This window comes from Passer domesticus, chromosome 10 (genome assembly GCF_036417665.1).
Source record: "Passer domesticus isolate bPasDom1 chromosome 10, bPasDom1.hap1, whole genome shotgun sequence".
Lineage (NCBI taxonomy): Eukaryota > Metazoa > Chordata > Aves > Passeriformes > Passeridae > Passer > Passer domesticus.
Window position 1 is genome coordinate 24,691,575 of NC_087483.1, and position 14,214 is coordinate 24,705,788.

A 14,214-nucleotide genomic window follows, 5' to 3' on the forward strand; every position below is an offset into this window, starting at 1 on the left:
CTACTGCTTTGAAGTTCAGAAACTTCAGATGAAGCAGTACACCTCATCCGTGTGGACATCAGCTTGATGAAGTTGTTGCACAAATAATGAATAAAAGTAGTATTTTTTTTAAATTTTTTTTCAATTTTTTTAAAATCTGCTTTTACAGCACTATATTCTTCCTCATGACAAATGAGCCAAGTCACGGACACTTGTTTTCAGGTAATACAATTTACTTTTCTAGAAAGAGGTGAAGAAGAAAACTTACAGGCAGGACACCTTCCATTTTTCACTCGATTTTTTTTTATTATTATTTGACATTGATACAAAAAAATAGTATCTTGATTAGCAGCTTTGCTGGCAATCCCACAAAACTGTAAATAATACATTAATCTAAAAGAATGCACTCCTACAGACACTACAGATAAAACAATATATACAATTTAGACAAATAAATACATAAGTACAGCCAGTCATATATAATGATACACCTAAATTTCGGTTACTGTTGACAAGCTTTTCTAGTTAATTACACTCTTCATTTACAAATTGCCATTGCCATCTACATTATAAAGACAAAAAACCCTCAAATAATCAAAATTGATACTTAACATTATTATTAGGAAATAGGGAAAATGAACCTCGAGGCTTCTCTTTAAATACTTTCATTGTTTTAGTAAAATAAAAAAAGGAAAAATGCTTTTGTGAAAAAATTCCTCCTAAAGAGAGGCACTTCCCCCCCAGCTGCTTCACTCAATGTGCTTTTTTCATATGCATTTTGGAATCAAAATGTGATTACAGTCAAACTTTTGAAGTGACTAGAAGCCAGCATGTTTAACCAAGTTGTCATTTGTCCCATGCCCAATGAAACAAAATGACCTTTAAGTAATGTAATTTTTTTTTTTTTGATTAAAGGAAGTCTATTGAAAACATTTGTTTCTTAACAGTATCCCACATGGCACAAATACTACTGAGTGGAAGGGAAAACTGTCCCTAAAAGTAGATGTATAACCTTTCCATATCTAGGTTCCAATATTTTGGAAATTTCTGAGCAAGGTGAAAACAATAAATCTAAGTGTAACGAGCTAATGAAATCCAATACCAGAAAATTAATAGAAGTAGAAAATTAGGATTTTGTTGTGTTGTTTTAAATTTACTTGACAGCAAAAGAAAAAGTATCTTGTACATTCAAAAGTTAGGGCACACATGCTTAAGGCTCTTGAAACACTGGACAAATATAATGCCTCACTCAGCTCCATGCATAACAGAATCCTACCTAGCAAGCAGACTGACACATATATACAGCTGAATACAGAAGAAAATGCCTTAGAAATATGTACATCAGTTTCAAGATGAACATTTACATTTCTGTTGAAGGTCTATTTATAAATGGCAGGAAATACACTTTTTCAGATACTATTTTCAAGGTGTACCTTGCAATTATTAATGCAATCTACTTGTATTAGGAGAAATTCAAGGCTACCATGCTGCTTGAGCCCTGAGGTATCTGGATTGGGAGCCCTGCTGTCCTCCTGGTTACTAAGCAAAGGCCACAGAAGCATCAGCAGAAATAAGGCAACCAAATCCATTTGTTTGTGATTCAGAACCCCCAGATTGCTGCACAGTGCAGAGGGATAGCAGAAGTGATTGCAGCCTGCGGGTTCAAATTATTACAAAATATGTTCTGGGCAGGATGGCATCTGTGCTATCTGATTTACCCAAGGGCTGGGGATGAATTCCTCCCGCATTTCCATTCATAAACAAGAATATTAGGGGACTTGTGTAAGGAAATCTGAACTTCACCCAATCAGCGTGTTATATAGTCACTTATGCAATTAGTTGCACCTTGGAAGTTCTGGATTTAATAGGGCATAGCAGCTTTAATAGGGACTAGATCAGCCAGGGAAGCATAACTCTTTAATTATGCTGGAAGAGATTTAGTGTTCTTACAAAAATTACTAGGTTTTTGGTTTGGGTTATTTTTATTTATGAAGGGTACACAAGCTCCTGTTAACAGTAACTCCTAGGCTGCCTGTTGTGTAGCTTCATCTTCAGATAGATTTGCTCGAGATGGCTCCTGCTAGTGCCTTAAAAGCCAGGTACACTTTACCTTATTTACAAGTAATTTCTTTTGAAATGATAGTGCTGCATCTGTGAACAAGACTAACAATTTGCCATGAAACTGCAAAACTTTTAGGATAGCATCTTCATTCCTCTGTTACTGTTGTAAAGTGCTGTGTACGTCTATGGCAAAATCAGATCAAAGTTTCCCTCTAAATTATTCTTCAGTTAATTTCTGACAACTTTATAGACATTTTGAATAACATACAGACTTAACAGTTTGCATATGTTACACATAATGCCAGCTGCAATGAAAGAGACCTTGTGTGTGCTGAGCATGGTGTGAGTAGTCTTCAGCTGATAATATATGTGGTGAGTTTTGTTGTTTTTTGTAACTTGTGTGTGAGTTCTTCATTCCAAGTTATTTGCTGAGCAATATCATATTTCACCTCCTTGTTGTAAGGTGGTACTGAATGGAGATGGCCTGAATTTATCAAAGAGTTGTCATGCCATTTCATAAACATTAATATTTAAAATACATATAAGCATGTTATGAAACTTGAATAAATCTTGTGTACTTGATCTCCTGAGTGGGACCTCAGTGAGTATTGACTGTGATGAGTAAACTGAGAACTTTAAAAGGTTTTTAAAAAGGATAGAATTTGTGTAATTTGAATATTTTTTTTCCTTTAAAACCCTCTACTTTGCTGTGAAATTTGTAGATACATGTTATGTACTCTGTTGTATGTCCAGTCAACAGAAAATTGATTGCATTCTTTTATTGGGCTAAATTCCTCTTTTCTACACCATTAAAAATCTGTTAGAATCTTGTTTCTATATGTACTGCAGCAAAAAGTAAAGCTTCCCCTTAAAAAGCTGCTTTTCTGTTACTTGTTTTCAGATAAATAGTGCACTGACTGATGTTGAAATATGCTGCTTATTGACACTTTTAGCATTCAGTATAATTATATATTGCTATTCAAGGTGTTTCATGGAGAATCCATTAATACTAATGAGAGACATTGCCTTGCTTTGAAATGATAAGTTAAGATATTCATGCTTTTCTCATATATTTTAAAGATATTTTTTCATATGTCTCCTCTGTCTTATTTCACCTACAGATTTACTTAATTTTTAAATTGTGTTACATATTTTATGGGCTATTTTAAGAAGTGTAAAGAAATGGGTTATTCTGAAATAATTTAAATAAATGCCATTTGGTGGGTGAAAATATTATTTCAGTGTGTGGGTTTGTTTCTAAGGCCAGTGAAACTCTGATGTTCTTACCTGTCTAAATTCTGCTATTACACCATTAGTAAGCTATTTGGGAATTGCACACGTACTATAAAATACACATGTCAAAGTAGGTATATAAGTTCAGTGCAAATGTTTGCTGCTCAATTTATTAACAAGGCTCTAAATAGAGATGGTTGTGGGGTGTCAAAAGAAGAATAAAAGTATGTTTGTAGTTCTTCATTTCTTAGAGCCTGAGTCTTATCTCAGAGGCTGGGGTGTGAATTGTTAAGCAGCTCATAATAGTTTATTACTGTCCTTTTACACACAGATGCAAGAATGGATATGTGCAATAGGTGATAATATACAAAATCTGAGATTTGACTCCAGATTCTTTCAGTTGGCATAATGTCCTTAAGAAAAAGAGCCTGAAGTTTGTAAACCAGTAGTCAAAGTGAGAATGAAAAATCAGTCATTAAAAATCCTTTCACAGTTAATATCCCACAGTTTAACCTGTAAATCAGCAGATCACTTTGTCAAAAAATAACCAAACTCAACCAAAACTTTAAAAAAGGTATTTACATCTGTAAAAATCTTAACATCTAAGGTGTTTCTTGCTGGACATGTCATTCCAAATTCTGTGCATTTCTTCCGGTGTTATCTGGTGCACTGTGATCACCCTGCGGTACCTGCACAAGCTGTAGGCCATTTTCCAGTGATTGAAGCCACTGTTTTGGAAGGGGTGAATGCCCAGCTTCCGAAGGCAGAGTCCAACGTACACATCTTCAAGATGTAGAAGTCTGGTATGAAGGGAGGTTTTGTAAATCATTTCTGCTACATCAGCTGAAAAAATGTAGCCAGTGCCTGAACAGAAGGGTGGGTAATTGCTGTCGGGATACAAATCTCTGGGCATGTACCACTTACTGCGAACATCTCTTATTGGTCCTCCGTTTATAACATAACCTGTGAAGTACCTTCTCCTTGGCTTGGTGTTAGGTTTGAGCAGCTTATAAATAAGATTGTCCATATTTACAAAAATATCACTGTCTGTCTTCATAACATACTTCGCTTTTGAACAAAATGTTGCTACCCACCTCATCCCCATCAACGTTTTCAGAGTGAGGTTATGGTAAGAGTCGATAAAATCTTCCACAATAATGTCATGAAAAATTTGGCTTTCTTGCTCTACCATTTGATTTAACACAGGATCTGCATTTTTTCCAAGAAGAAACAGAGTGGAGATTTTAATTCCTTTGAAGTTGTTTTCATCGCCCCACGTTTCTCGAATGGCTTGCCTTGCATCAAACTCTTTGTGAGTCGTACTGATAAGAATGACCAAGAATGGGGCGCTCTTCTCACATTTGTTGGGTTCATTGATAAGGAAGTCAAAGGAATGTGGATTTATAGGTCGAGTTCTTATGTTTCCAAAGGAAACGTTTTTCCTGGCTATGGATATGCTGCTGACCTGTCTGTGGCCCGTGTAGGAAGAAGTAGGACGAGTTATACTTAGGTACCAAAGAGCACTTGCCCAACAAACTACTGTCAAAATATATAAACATGAGACCTTAGAAGGCATTGTTCCTCCAGCTCTTCTATTCCATGTGACGAACCGATAGCCTTGGTACCGTGAGTGCACCTGTGTCCTGGGGAGGCAGCATAGTATTAATGAAACTTGAAAGTTCGATATAGAAAAGTAACTCTGTAATCATTCATGGATCTCAAATAGGAGCTATTAACCCTGATGATACTCAGCTTTTCTTCTTTTACTAGCAGCGGCTTCCATTTCTTGAAATTTTCTGTTATTTCTGAAAAATATGAAGAAAAATTTTCCATTGCAAGACCATAAAAGCCTAGGGCACAAAAAATGACCTTATATATGGTTGGCCATTAATAAGATAAGTGTCTTAATGCATTTCTCAGATATTCCTTTTTTTTTCTTATGAGGTACCAAAATGCAAGGTAGTGTACTGGAATAGAGCAATAAAACTGAACTAATGACTTTATGACTGGTAATTTCTCACAGATGGTTTTATATAAAAGAAGATAAGCATTCATAGCATGTTGACCATTTAGATAATTTTAAAGGCATATGAAAATAATTTTATGGTTTCTAGCATTTTCTTTCTTAGCATTTCTTCTGGCCAATCTTTCAAAATGTACTGTGGAACATTTTAAAATTATTTAAAGAATGGAAAATAGTGTACTTTGCTCTAGGATTGGCAGCATCTGTGGCAGCTATGCACACAAATACTTACAAATCTAATTTGGTCTGAATGTTAATGTGTGTCCTGCTAACAAGAACACACTTTGGTGGAAATCAGACAGAATGGAACTGACTGGGAAAGGTACAGAAGAGAGAGAGAGAGAGATATGTATGCTGTCTTACCCATTCAAAGATCAGCGCTTGAGTAGGCTCCATAAAAGTCTAAAAATAAATTAACACAGTTCAGTTATTCCTATTGGTTTCCTTCTCTCCCCCCAAAGCAGCCTTTCCATAAGCAAGCATAATTTGTGGACCATGTAAGATGAATCACGATGGCAGCCTAGTAATGGTGGTACTTCACTGGCTGCTGTGCAGAGGGTTGCCTGCCTGGACAGGGTTCTGGCACTGGCAGCCCTGTTCCAGTCTTGCCTCCAGCATCAGGTGGATGGAGGGAATTTGTCAGCTCTGAACATTCCATTGCTCTTGGCGATTTTGCTGGGAACCAGTTCAGTTTATCATCATTTTGTGGAAATGAGACAAGCTGCCTCAAGCCTGCTGGAGAGTGCCTGTAGGCTTCACCTTCCTTATTTTTATTGTTGCATTACTTCAGAGCTAAAGGATAGTAGAAGCATGCAACAGAGGGGCTTTTTGCAAGAGTCTCAGAAATATTTAACATTTACTTTGGATAGAACAAAATATGTATTCAGATAAAAAGATAGAAGCCTTGTCTTAGAAACGTCCTCTCTGATTTCACACCACTGACACATTGCAGTCAGACCCTTGGCAGGCCATCGGAATGAAAGGACTGTTAGGTACCCTGTGCATTATTTCACACTGAAGTTTAAGAACAACAGAGAAACAACTTGAACATTTGCTAAATCTATACAGACTGCACTCTTCTTATAAATTCTTATAGCTAGTACTGTCCTGCTAGTCTTCATTACATGCACTTTTAATTATTTAATGACCGGAACTCACATGCTGCTCTTCCCTTTCACAAACTATGGTAATGTGAATTTTTTGCCTGTTTCAGAGCTTCATCACTTTCAATTAGTTTTGCCCTATAACTGGGGCAATTTAATTAGCTAGAGGTGGGCTGTGATCTCCTTCATTGCTTGTCACGGGACTAAGGGTTTGCAATCTTTTCCCACCAAGCAGTACCAGCAAATGTTTGGGAGTAGTGCATTTAAGTGAGACCTTTAATTGCTCCACAGGGCTGCAGAACACAACAATCTTGGCAGGGCAGATACATGTACATCCTAAATAAATATGGTTGTGATAAATTTATACACAGATGCTACTGTAATGTCCAGAGAGGGGATGTATCCTGCTTTAACAGCTTGCTGTGATACATTTCTAAGAAAGGCAAAACCCATCCCTGGTCTGGTAGGTTGGTTGTGTTTCCTGCTTCACTGTGAAGCTCTGCTATTGCTCCCACTGGAAATGCCAGTGAGGAAAACCACCAAATGCAAAAAGCCATAATGTAATGAAGGCACAAGAGTGTAAAGTCTAGAAAACTGCGTTAATAAAGAAAGAAATACAGCAATCGTGAAGTGGAGCCGTAGAGCGAGAGATACATTAAGTCAGTGTGTTTAATGGACTCCAGCATTAAGGTCTCACAAGTAGGTGTAATGTTCTGCTTATGATGTATTATTTTAGGAAACTACATATTGCATTATCTAAAAGTGTATGATGTTCTGCATACACATACATATCCTTTTCTTTCAAAAGGATAGGTGCATTAGTTACCATGAACACTGTGCAGATATCTGAGGGAAAGGAAAATTGTAACCAATGCCTCTTAGAAACTGCAAAATTACATAAAATTGCTTTTCAGTCCAGCAATGTCATGGCTGTGATATCCAATCTTGTGTGCTCTGAAAGGATTAGAAGCAAAAAAAGCCTTACTCTATTTTGAAAAAAGATTCTGAGCAGTTGTAGGGAGTTTTTTTCTCAGTTATGAAATCTATAGGTAGCTGTGTGGGATGAATGCTTCTTATATTGGCCCTTGGATTGCTGGGTCTTGAAACAAATTTATCTTTTTCTGTTGCGTATTTGGTGGTTTGGGGTTTTTTTTTGTTTGTTTGTTTTTCTTTTTTTTGTTTTGTTTTGTTTTGTTTACATTGCTGTTTAAGAGAACAATAAGAGTTGAGATGGTTTGCTTTGGTTTAGAGTGTTCTACACCAACCCTGCAGAATTTTTGACCAAAGTGCAGGTGAAATGGTTAAGAGTGCACAGGCTGTAGCTTTCCTGATGAATGAAATTTTACATTTACTTATTTTTGAGGAAGATTGAGGGGAAAACCAAAATGAGAGCTACCTCTTACTTCAGCTCTTGTTAGTTAAAGATGTAAAAATTATAGTTTACTTGAGCTTTGTGCTATACACAGGGAAGAGATTTGAAAGAAAAGAGCATAATACAATACCTATATAAATAGCTAATGCAATTAGCTGAGAAGTCTTGGTCTGTAATTTAGGTGGGATTATTTTTGCCTCTAGGACTGATCTCACTTCCTCTTTGTAGGATCACAAAGGGGTTGAATAAGTAACTATGTTGTGTATTTTTTTGGCCACAGGGCAAATGCTCCTACAGGTTATTTCTGGTAACATTGGTCCTGCCCAGTAATTTCAATAATGTGTATTTTGTATTTGTATAAGAAAATACCTAACTTGATTAGGCTGGGAAATATGAACTAAGCAGTGAAATATTTACTTTGTGATGATTTAGCAGTCATGAATTTCAGAGGTTGCCAAATTCTGTTATTAGAGATGATGCTAATTAATCAAGATCCTAAACAAGCAACTAACTCAGGCTTAGCTGCAACAGAGGAATAATTCTAGGAATTCTGCAAAATTATTCACAGTATCAAAGTCTGTGGCAGCAGACCATTTTTTTGTCATGTGTTGTGACCTGTAATGAATTTACAGCCTTGTGGGACTTGTATATCAAGGATATGAATTATATGGAGTGAAATCAGAGTGTAAAGCTAATGTACTCAAATTATAGTGAATTAAAAATTTTGTGTTAATTACTCATTTGGAAAAGAGGAGTAAAGTATGTGAACTAAGATCACTATGATCAGAATAATGACTGAAAGCACTTCAATGCCCAAGTTACTGTACTTTAGCAGTTTGTCCAAAAGTTATTCAGAATATTTTTAACCTAATCAATCATTAATATATCAAAAGTTGCCTTCAGTATTTAAGTGTGCAGCAAATTCATTTATATATTGTATTTTAATCCATTTAGATGCTGTATCCAGTATATTATCACTATAAGGATGACTTCTTTTTTCACTTGTGCCATGATCTTCTTTAATTTGGTGTTGAAATTCGAAGACCTTCTAACCAGGGGCATATGGGATGTCACAGGGAGAGTGGAAAGCTTTTATCAGCTTTGGATTTTGTCTGTTGGAATAGACTATATCACATTTGGGGATAATTACACAGACAAAGGTAGGTGTCATGTCCTTTCCTTTTTTTATTTCAAGTGAAAGAAAGTTTTCTAGCAGGACAGTAGCAATGTTTAAGCTCTTGGATCCTTGTTTTTAAAATTGTTTTACTTCAATCTGTCTCTTTTTCTAACCTGGTAGTCATACTGTAAGTAATACAAGACTCAAGCATTGAGGACAGGCGATGGCAAAAAGCAAGTGTTTAGCACTGTGTTTCCATTCTGTGACACAAAGTTGTGTGTTTAATTGCACTATTCACAGCTGGTGTGTGCAAGCCAGAGAGGCCAGCCAGTGGGAGCACAGAAAGCTGGACTGTGTAACTTCTGTAAGTAATTGTCTTGATGAGGACTGTATTTGCAGCAAACCTTTTATGAGCTGACTGCACATCAAGAATAATCCTCCAGATAATGAGCACATTTGAGAATCTTGTTAACTGTTCATGGGCAATTTTCAGGCAGATGCCAGATGAGTTCAGCTAACATCACTCATCAAGGGCAATATTTTGCCAATATTTTGGAATGCTGCTGTCTCTGTGAGAGGCTGTTGATCTTTCTCTCAAGAAAGCCTGTCCTATCTAAGTGCAGTTGCGTTAATGTGTCTCGATCACAGTGCAAGCGGGTGATAGAAGGCACAGCTCTTGGAGCCTGGCTGGTTGCCATAGCTGTAATCCAGGTGTGCCACTGCTGCTGAGGGAGGTGCTGAGTGCAGGCAGGCGGGGTGCTGACTGAGTCCTGGGGGTGACCCTGGGTGAGAAGTCAAGGGAGATCACAGCTGTTCATCCTGACACCCAGGAGTCTGTTAGGCAGAGCACAACTGAGTCAAATGAGCACTGTGCATGTCTGCTAAAATGTACCTTTTCTTTTCCCTGGAAAAAGGAGGGAATACAGCTGCTAAATTATTTAGTAAATGTAGCAAACTCTTCTAATTTTCCCTGAAGAGTCATTTTTGTAAGTTTTCTATGATGAAGGCTTTCATCTGTATATAGACCAAGATGCTGAAATGCCTTCACCATTTATGAAATCCTTAAATTACCTAAGGAAAAGTCTGTGATTATTACTAAATCTTGTTGAGAAGATAATTATACTGAACATTAAGAACACATCTACATGGAAATCTGGGGATCTCTTATGTTCTAGGCTGTATGTTTTCATAGTGATTTCTGGGGGAAATTTTGGACAGATGGCACAGGTGATTTAGCAGAAGATTGCAACCTCCTTTCTGGGAACTTCATTTAAAGTTTCTTATATATTCTAAATGCTTATTCTGCCTGGGTGTAATGGTTCTGAAACCAAATCAGTGCTGCAAAAAAGACTTTCTTCTCTATAACATTGTGGAAAGGGCTGTAACAGATGCAGAAGCCACAATCTTGGGCTGAAGGGAAGAAAGTACCAGCATTCATTCAGGTCCATGTTTTTTAGAAAAATAAATTCTTCTGTTTAGAAGGTTCATAGCTGTCATATATTAAAAGAAGCAGGCTTCCCTTCTCTTCCTCAAAGACAATGAGGACAAATATTTTCTGGACCATTCCTTGTTCACAAATGTATTGATGATAGGCTTTACACTAGGCAGAACCTGAATGTGAAAGCAAGTATTTGCACAAGTGCATATTTCATAATAACAGTTCTCTTTTCATGAATGCTGATTTGCAGATGGTTTCTGTTGTAGTTCATCATTAAATTGAAGAACTGATCTCTGGAAATAAATGCAGTATTTATAAATTATTTTCCAATATTTACTACCTCCTAATGTGAACAAAAAGAAAGAATGTACTTACTGTCCATTGGGGAATCTTATCAAAAGCTTCTATAGGGAAAATGCAAGTTATATAATTTTCAGCAAATGTGCTTGTCCAGCTGAAACTTCCCTAATCTTTAATGAGCTATACTGTAGTCTTTTAAGAGTTAAACATTGTCTACAGGAAAGTAAATCTGCCTGAGTGACTTTTCTGTATTTTCCACTTTAGAGTTTTTCAATGAATCTCTCTCTATAAAACCAGGATTTTCTGTTTTGAAGAAGTGCTGAAACAGCCCACATAGAACAACTAAATGGCAATTTAATTGCTTTCTTTCTCATGTTTAAGAACAAATCATGCAACTATTTTTTCTCAGCAAAATAATTTGCAAGTTAAAAAGTAAACAGTGTCCACCATGACTAAGCTGTGAAGTAAAATTTTCAATTGCAGAGAATGAAACTGTTGAGAGAAAAATGTAGGAATATTTTGATTAACAAACCGACCAGATTTACCATGACTGAAGGGAATGGAATACATTACTTGTTAGGAAATATGAGCTTGGCATGAAGAACCATTCCTTGGCTGACATTGTATAGAGGTAGGATCTCAGTGTTGTTTTGAGCAGCTTTTCTCACTGGCTTGGTTTGTGCAGTAGGACCATTAGAGCTATAACTTCCCCTTCAGGTTTTGCAACTCAGGAAGTATTTTTTATGCTGAAATCTCTTCCCTGCTTTCTCTAAGCTAACCAGGGGAAAAAAAGAAATATGATTTTGTAAAGTCTCATATTCCCTTGACATTGAAATAGGGTTTTATCCATTTTGGCACATCTTAACATTCCATTTTCAGTAGCTCTCTTGCTGTTTTGGTCATATTTTAAAACCAAGTTTTTCTGTCACAAACATAGAATGACTGTGACCATTTAGTCACTGGTGGTATCACACAGCTGATTCCATGTGGAGGGAGGTGAAAGGAAAGACCAGACAGACCAGGACTGTGTGCACAGGGGATTTCTAAAGTTTAGCAAATCAGCTGTGCTTGGTCAGATACCAATCTAGAATGGTTATAAGCTAGATTTTACTCAACTCAAAATAATACTGAAACTTTAGACATGCCAGTCAGGTGTTCTGTCTTGCTGTAATGGTGATTGCAAGTGATTTACCTGCAGCCAGTTCATGGGAGTTTTGCTGCTGTCTTTAGTAGAAGGCGTTTCAAGCATTTATCATTTGCACTAAGTAAAAGGGAGAGAAAAGAAATTAGAAACAGAAAATGAAAGAGTAGAATATTTTAAAGCAGAAATCTCATTATTTTCTTTATCTTTTCCTTTAAATCACCCATAAGATGTCAAGGGCCAGATCTGTGCATTTTCCCCCATGAATGCTTTTCAGAAACAAATTTAAAAAACACTGTGGCTTCGTGTTGTGATAGGTGACTTGTGATTGCATAAATTATGTCCTGTTACAACAGGAATGTGTAAATTGCATCTCAATATGGTTATAAACTGATGCAAATAACATATATCACTTTGGGTTACCATAGCCACAACTGTTACTTTTTTAAAGCTATTGTGCTGTGTTCTAGTGTGAAATATCACAGCAAGGTTCCTTAGCTCATGTCGCCACCAAATTGTTTACATTTAGTGAAAGTTTAGGACAAGAAAAAAAGCAAAAAAGCTTGCAGTTTATGAAAAAATCCAATGGGGAAAACCTCTAGAACTGCTTTAATATAGAATTTTTATTACTCATAAAACAATTGTACATAATTTAACAGAGTCCGTATCTTAAGTTACCTTTAAGTAATAGCAGTTGAAATCAAGTGTACTGTTGTTTTTGTCTTAACCTTCTTAAATGTCACTATTATGTTTCCTTTGCACTCACAGTGATGCCTGTGAAACTGGTCTGAGTTATGACACCAAGAATAGATGACAGCGGTCTTGATTATATAAATGCCTACCCTAGTGGCACTGCTTTTCTCAATTAATCTTTGTCAAAAAGGAGGAGTAACAATTACATGAAGACCAAAACACCTGAAATCACAGTATCTGTGGTGATAAGTCATCAAAATGGATAATGAATCTACTTGCCATAATTCACATGCTCTTGGGGGCATCAAAAGAAAAATACAAACAATTAAAGCTTCTGGATTTACTGGGAAAAGGCCTAAAATAGTTTTGAGTCTGCCCATTAAGGTATCAGTCATGATGCCTGAAGAACTTGGCTTTTAACTTAGTCAAAACTGGGGATGCTTCAGGCTGGAAACAGCTATATATAAATATATTGTTATAAACTCATATTAATGGCCAATAACTGGAAGGATTCCACAATATCACAGGCATATCTGTACAATACCTATATTTATTGTAGTTGTTATGTATCTTCACATTTGATTGTTGGACAGACATTTCTTTTTAAGGCTGAAAAGTAGCTAGAATTCATGTTATTCTCTCATTTCTTCCACAGCAGTGAGTCTAGAAAATTTCGTAATTAGTGATTTTAGCTGATCATATTAATAGCATAGATTCAACTTTTCTGTTTAAGGGTAAATTTAGGTATTATCAGATGTCCAAGGAAATTGTTGGGTACTGTGACAATGTGTCTATGTGGGCTTTTTTTATTTTCCCTGCAAATATCCTTCATGTTGAGGAGGTCCCAGAGCCTTGACCTGTCCAAGCACGAACAGATTGCAGTACAGTTTTTTTCATGTTTACATTACAGTAATTAATGTGAAGCTGTGTTGTGAAGCATTTGTCCCCACGAGCTGTTCATCGGTTAAGCTTCAGGTTTCTAATTCCCCTTGCAAAGTTGTGATAAATTTAACACAGGTTGTTGCTTTTAAAATTGCATGTCTCTCACAGAACTGTAACTTAAAAAACCCTGCAACCAAACAAATGACTTTTATCTTCAACAAACAAATTACTTATTATCAGATATGTGAAAAACATTTCCTAGACATACACTTTATTGCTTTTTTCTCTTTTTGGCAGCTGTTAAGTCATGATTGAGATCCCCCAGTTTATTGGGGCTCTCCTGGTCAGGGCTTTCTGAAAGCATTGCCTTAAGCCTGGCAGATGGAGCAGTTTGGGCTGTACCAGGTGGGCAGGGCTGGCTGTGTCCCCTCCTGTGTCCCCTGCCCTCTGCTGCTCCGTGTGCCGTGGCTCTGTCCCACGCTGCCACACCCAGCACCTGCAGCTCTGCCTGGGCTTCCCAAGAGAGTAACCTTGCAGAGAAGGGACGGGCCTGTTGGGAAAGTGGGACTTGCTTGCTCTTTGAAAAGTGGAATTATTGCCTTGGATGTTTACCTTAAATACCTGGAGTGGCGCTTTTCTGCAGAAGTGGTGGTGTGGCCACCAGCCAGTGTAGGTGCTCACAGGCCCACTGACCTCAGCTCAGGGCCAGCACTTCTGGCTCTTAGCTGTACATAATTGCCTTAGAACAAAGAATCCAGTTTCTTTTCACTTTGTCATAACTAAATGATAGATGAGGTTTTTCTCAAACCTAAATCAAAACCTACTTTTATTGGGGATTGAACAAGAAAAAATTCTGCTGCAGAAGAGAGGGC

The 14,214-nt window shown here is 37.0% G+C and overlaps 1 protein-coding gene across 13 annotated transcripts in view; it reads right to left on the bottom strand.

Annotated features, from left to right (window-relative positions):
• Positions 1 to 259: 259 nt before the first annotated feature.
• The window catches only part of B3GALT1 (beta-1,3-galactosyltransferase 1), a 180,269-nt gene continuing 166,314 nt past the window's right edge, over positions 260 to 14,214 (bottom strand). For 9 of the 13 annotated variants that reach the window (XM_064434619.1, XM_064434628.1, XM_064434627.1 and 6 more), the window contains 3 exons: positions 11,819 to 11,887; positions 5,660 to 5,698; positions 260 to 5,078 (listed from right to left, as the gene is read on the bottom strand). In XM_064434619.1, the coding sequence (XP_064290689.1) occupies positions 3,869 to 4,849 (981 nt within the window). In that variant the 5' untranslated portion in view covers positions 4,850 to 5,078; positions 5,660 to 5,698; positions 11,819 to 11,887 and the 3' untranslated portion in view covers positions 260 to 3,868. Of the gene's footprint in view, positions 5,079 to 5,659; positions 5,699 to 11,818; positions 11,888 to 14,214 lie in introns of those variants that run through there. The other 4 variants (XM_064434634.1, XM_064434633.1, XM_064434632.1 and 1 more) reach the window with 1 other exon arrangement.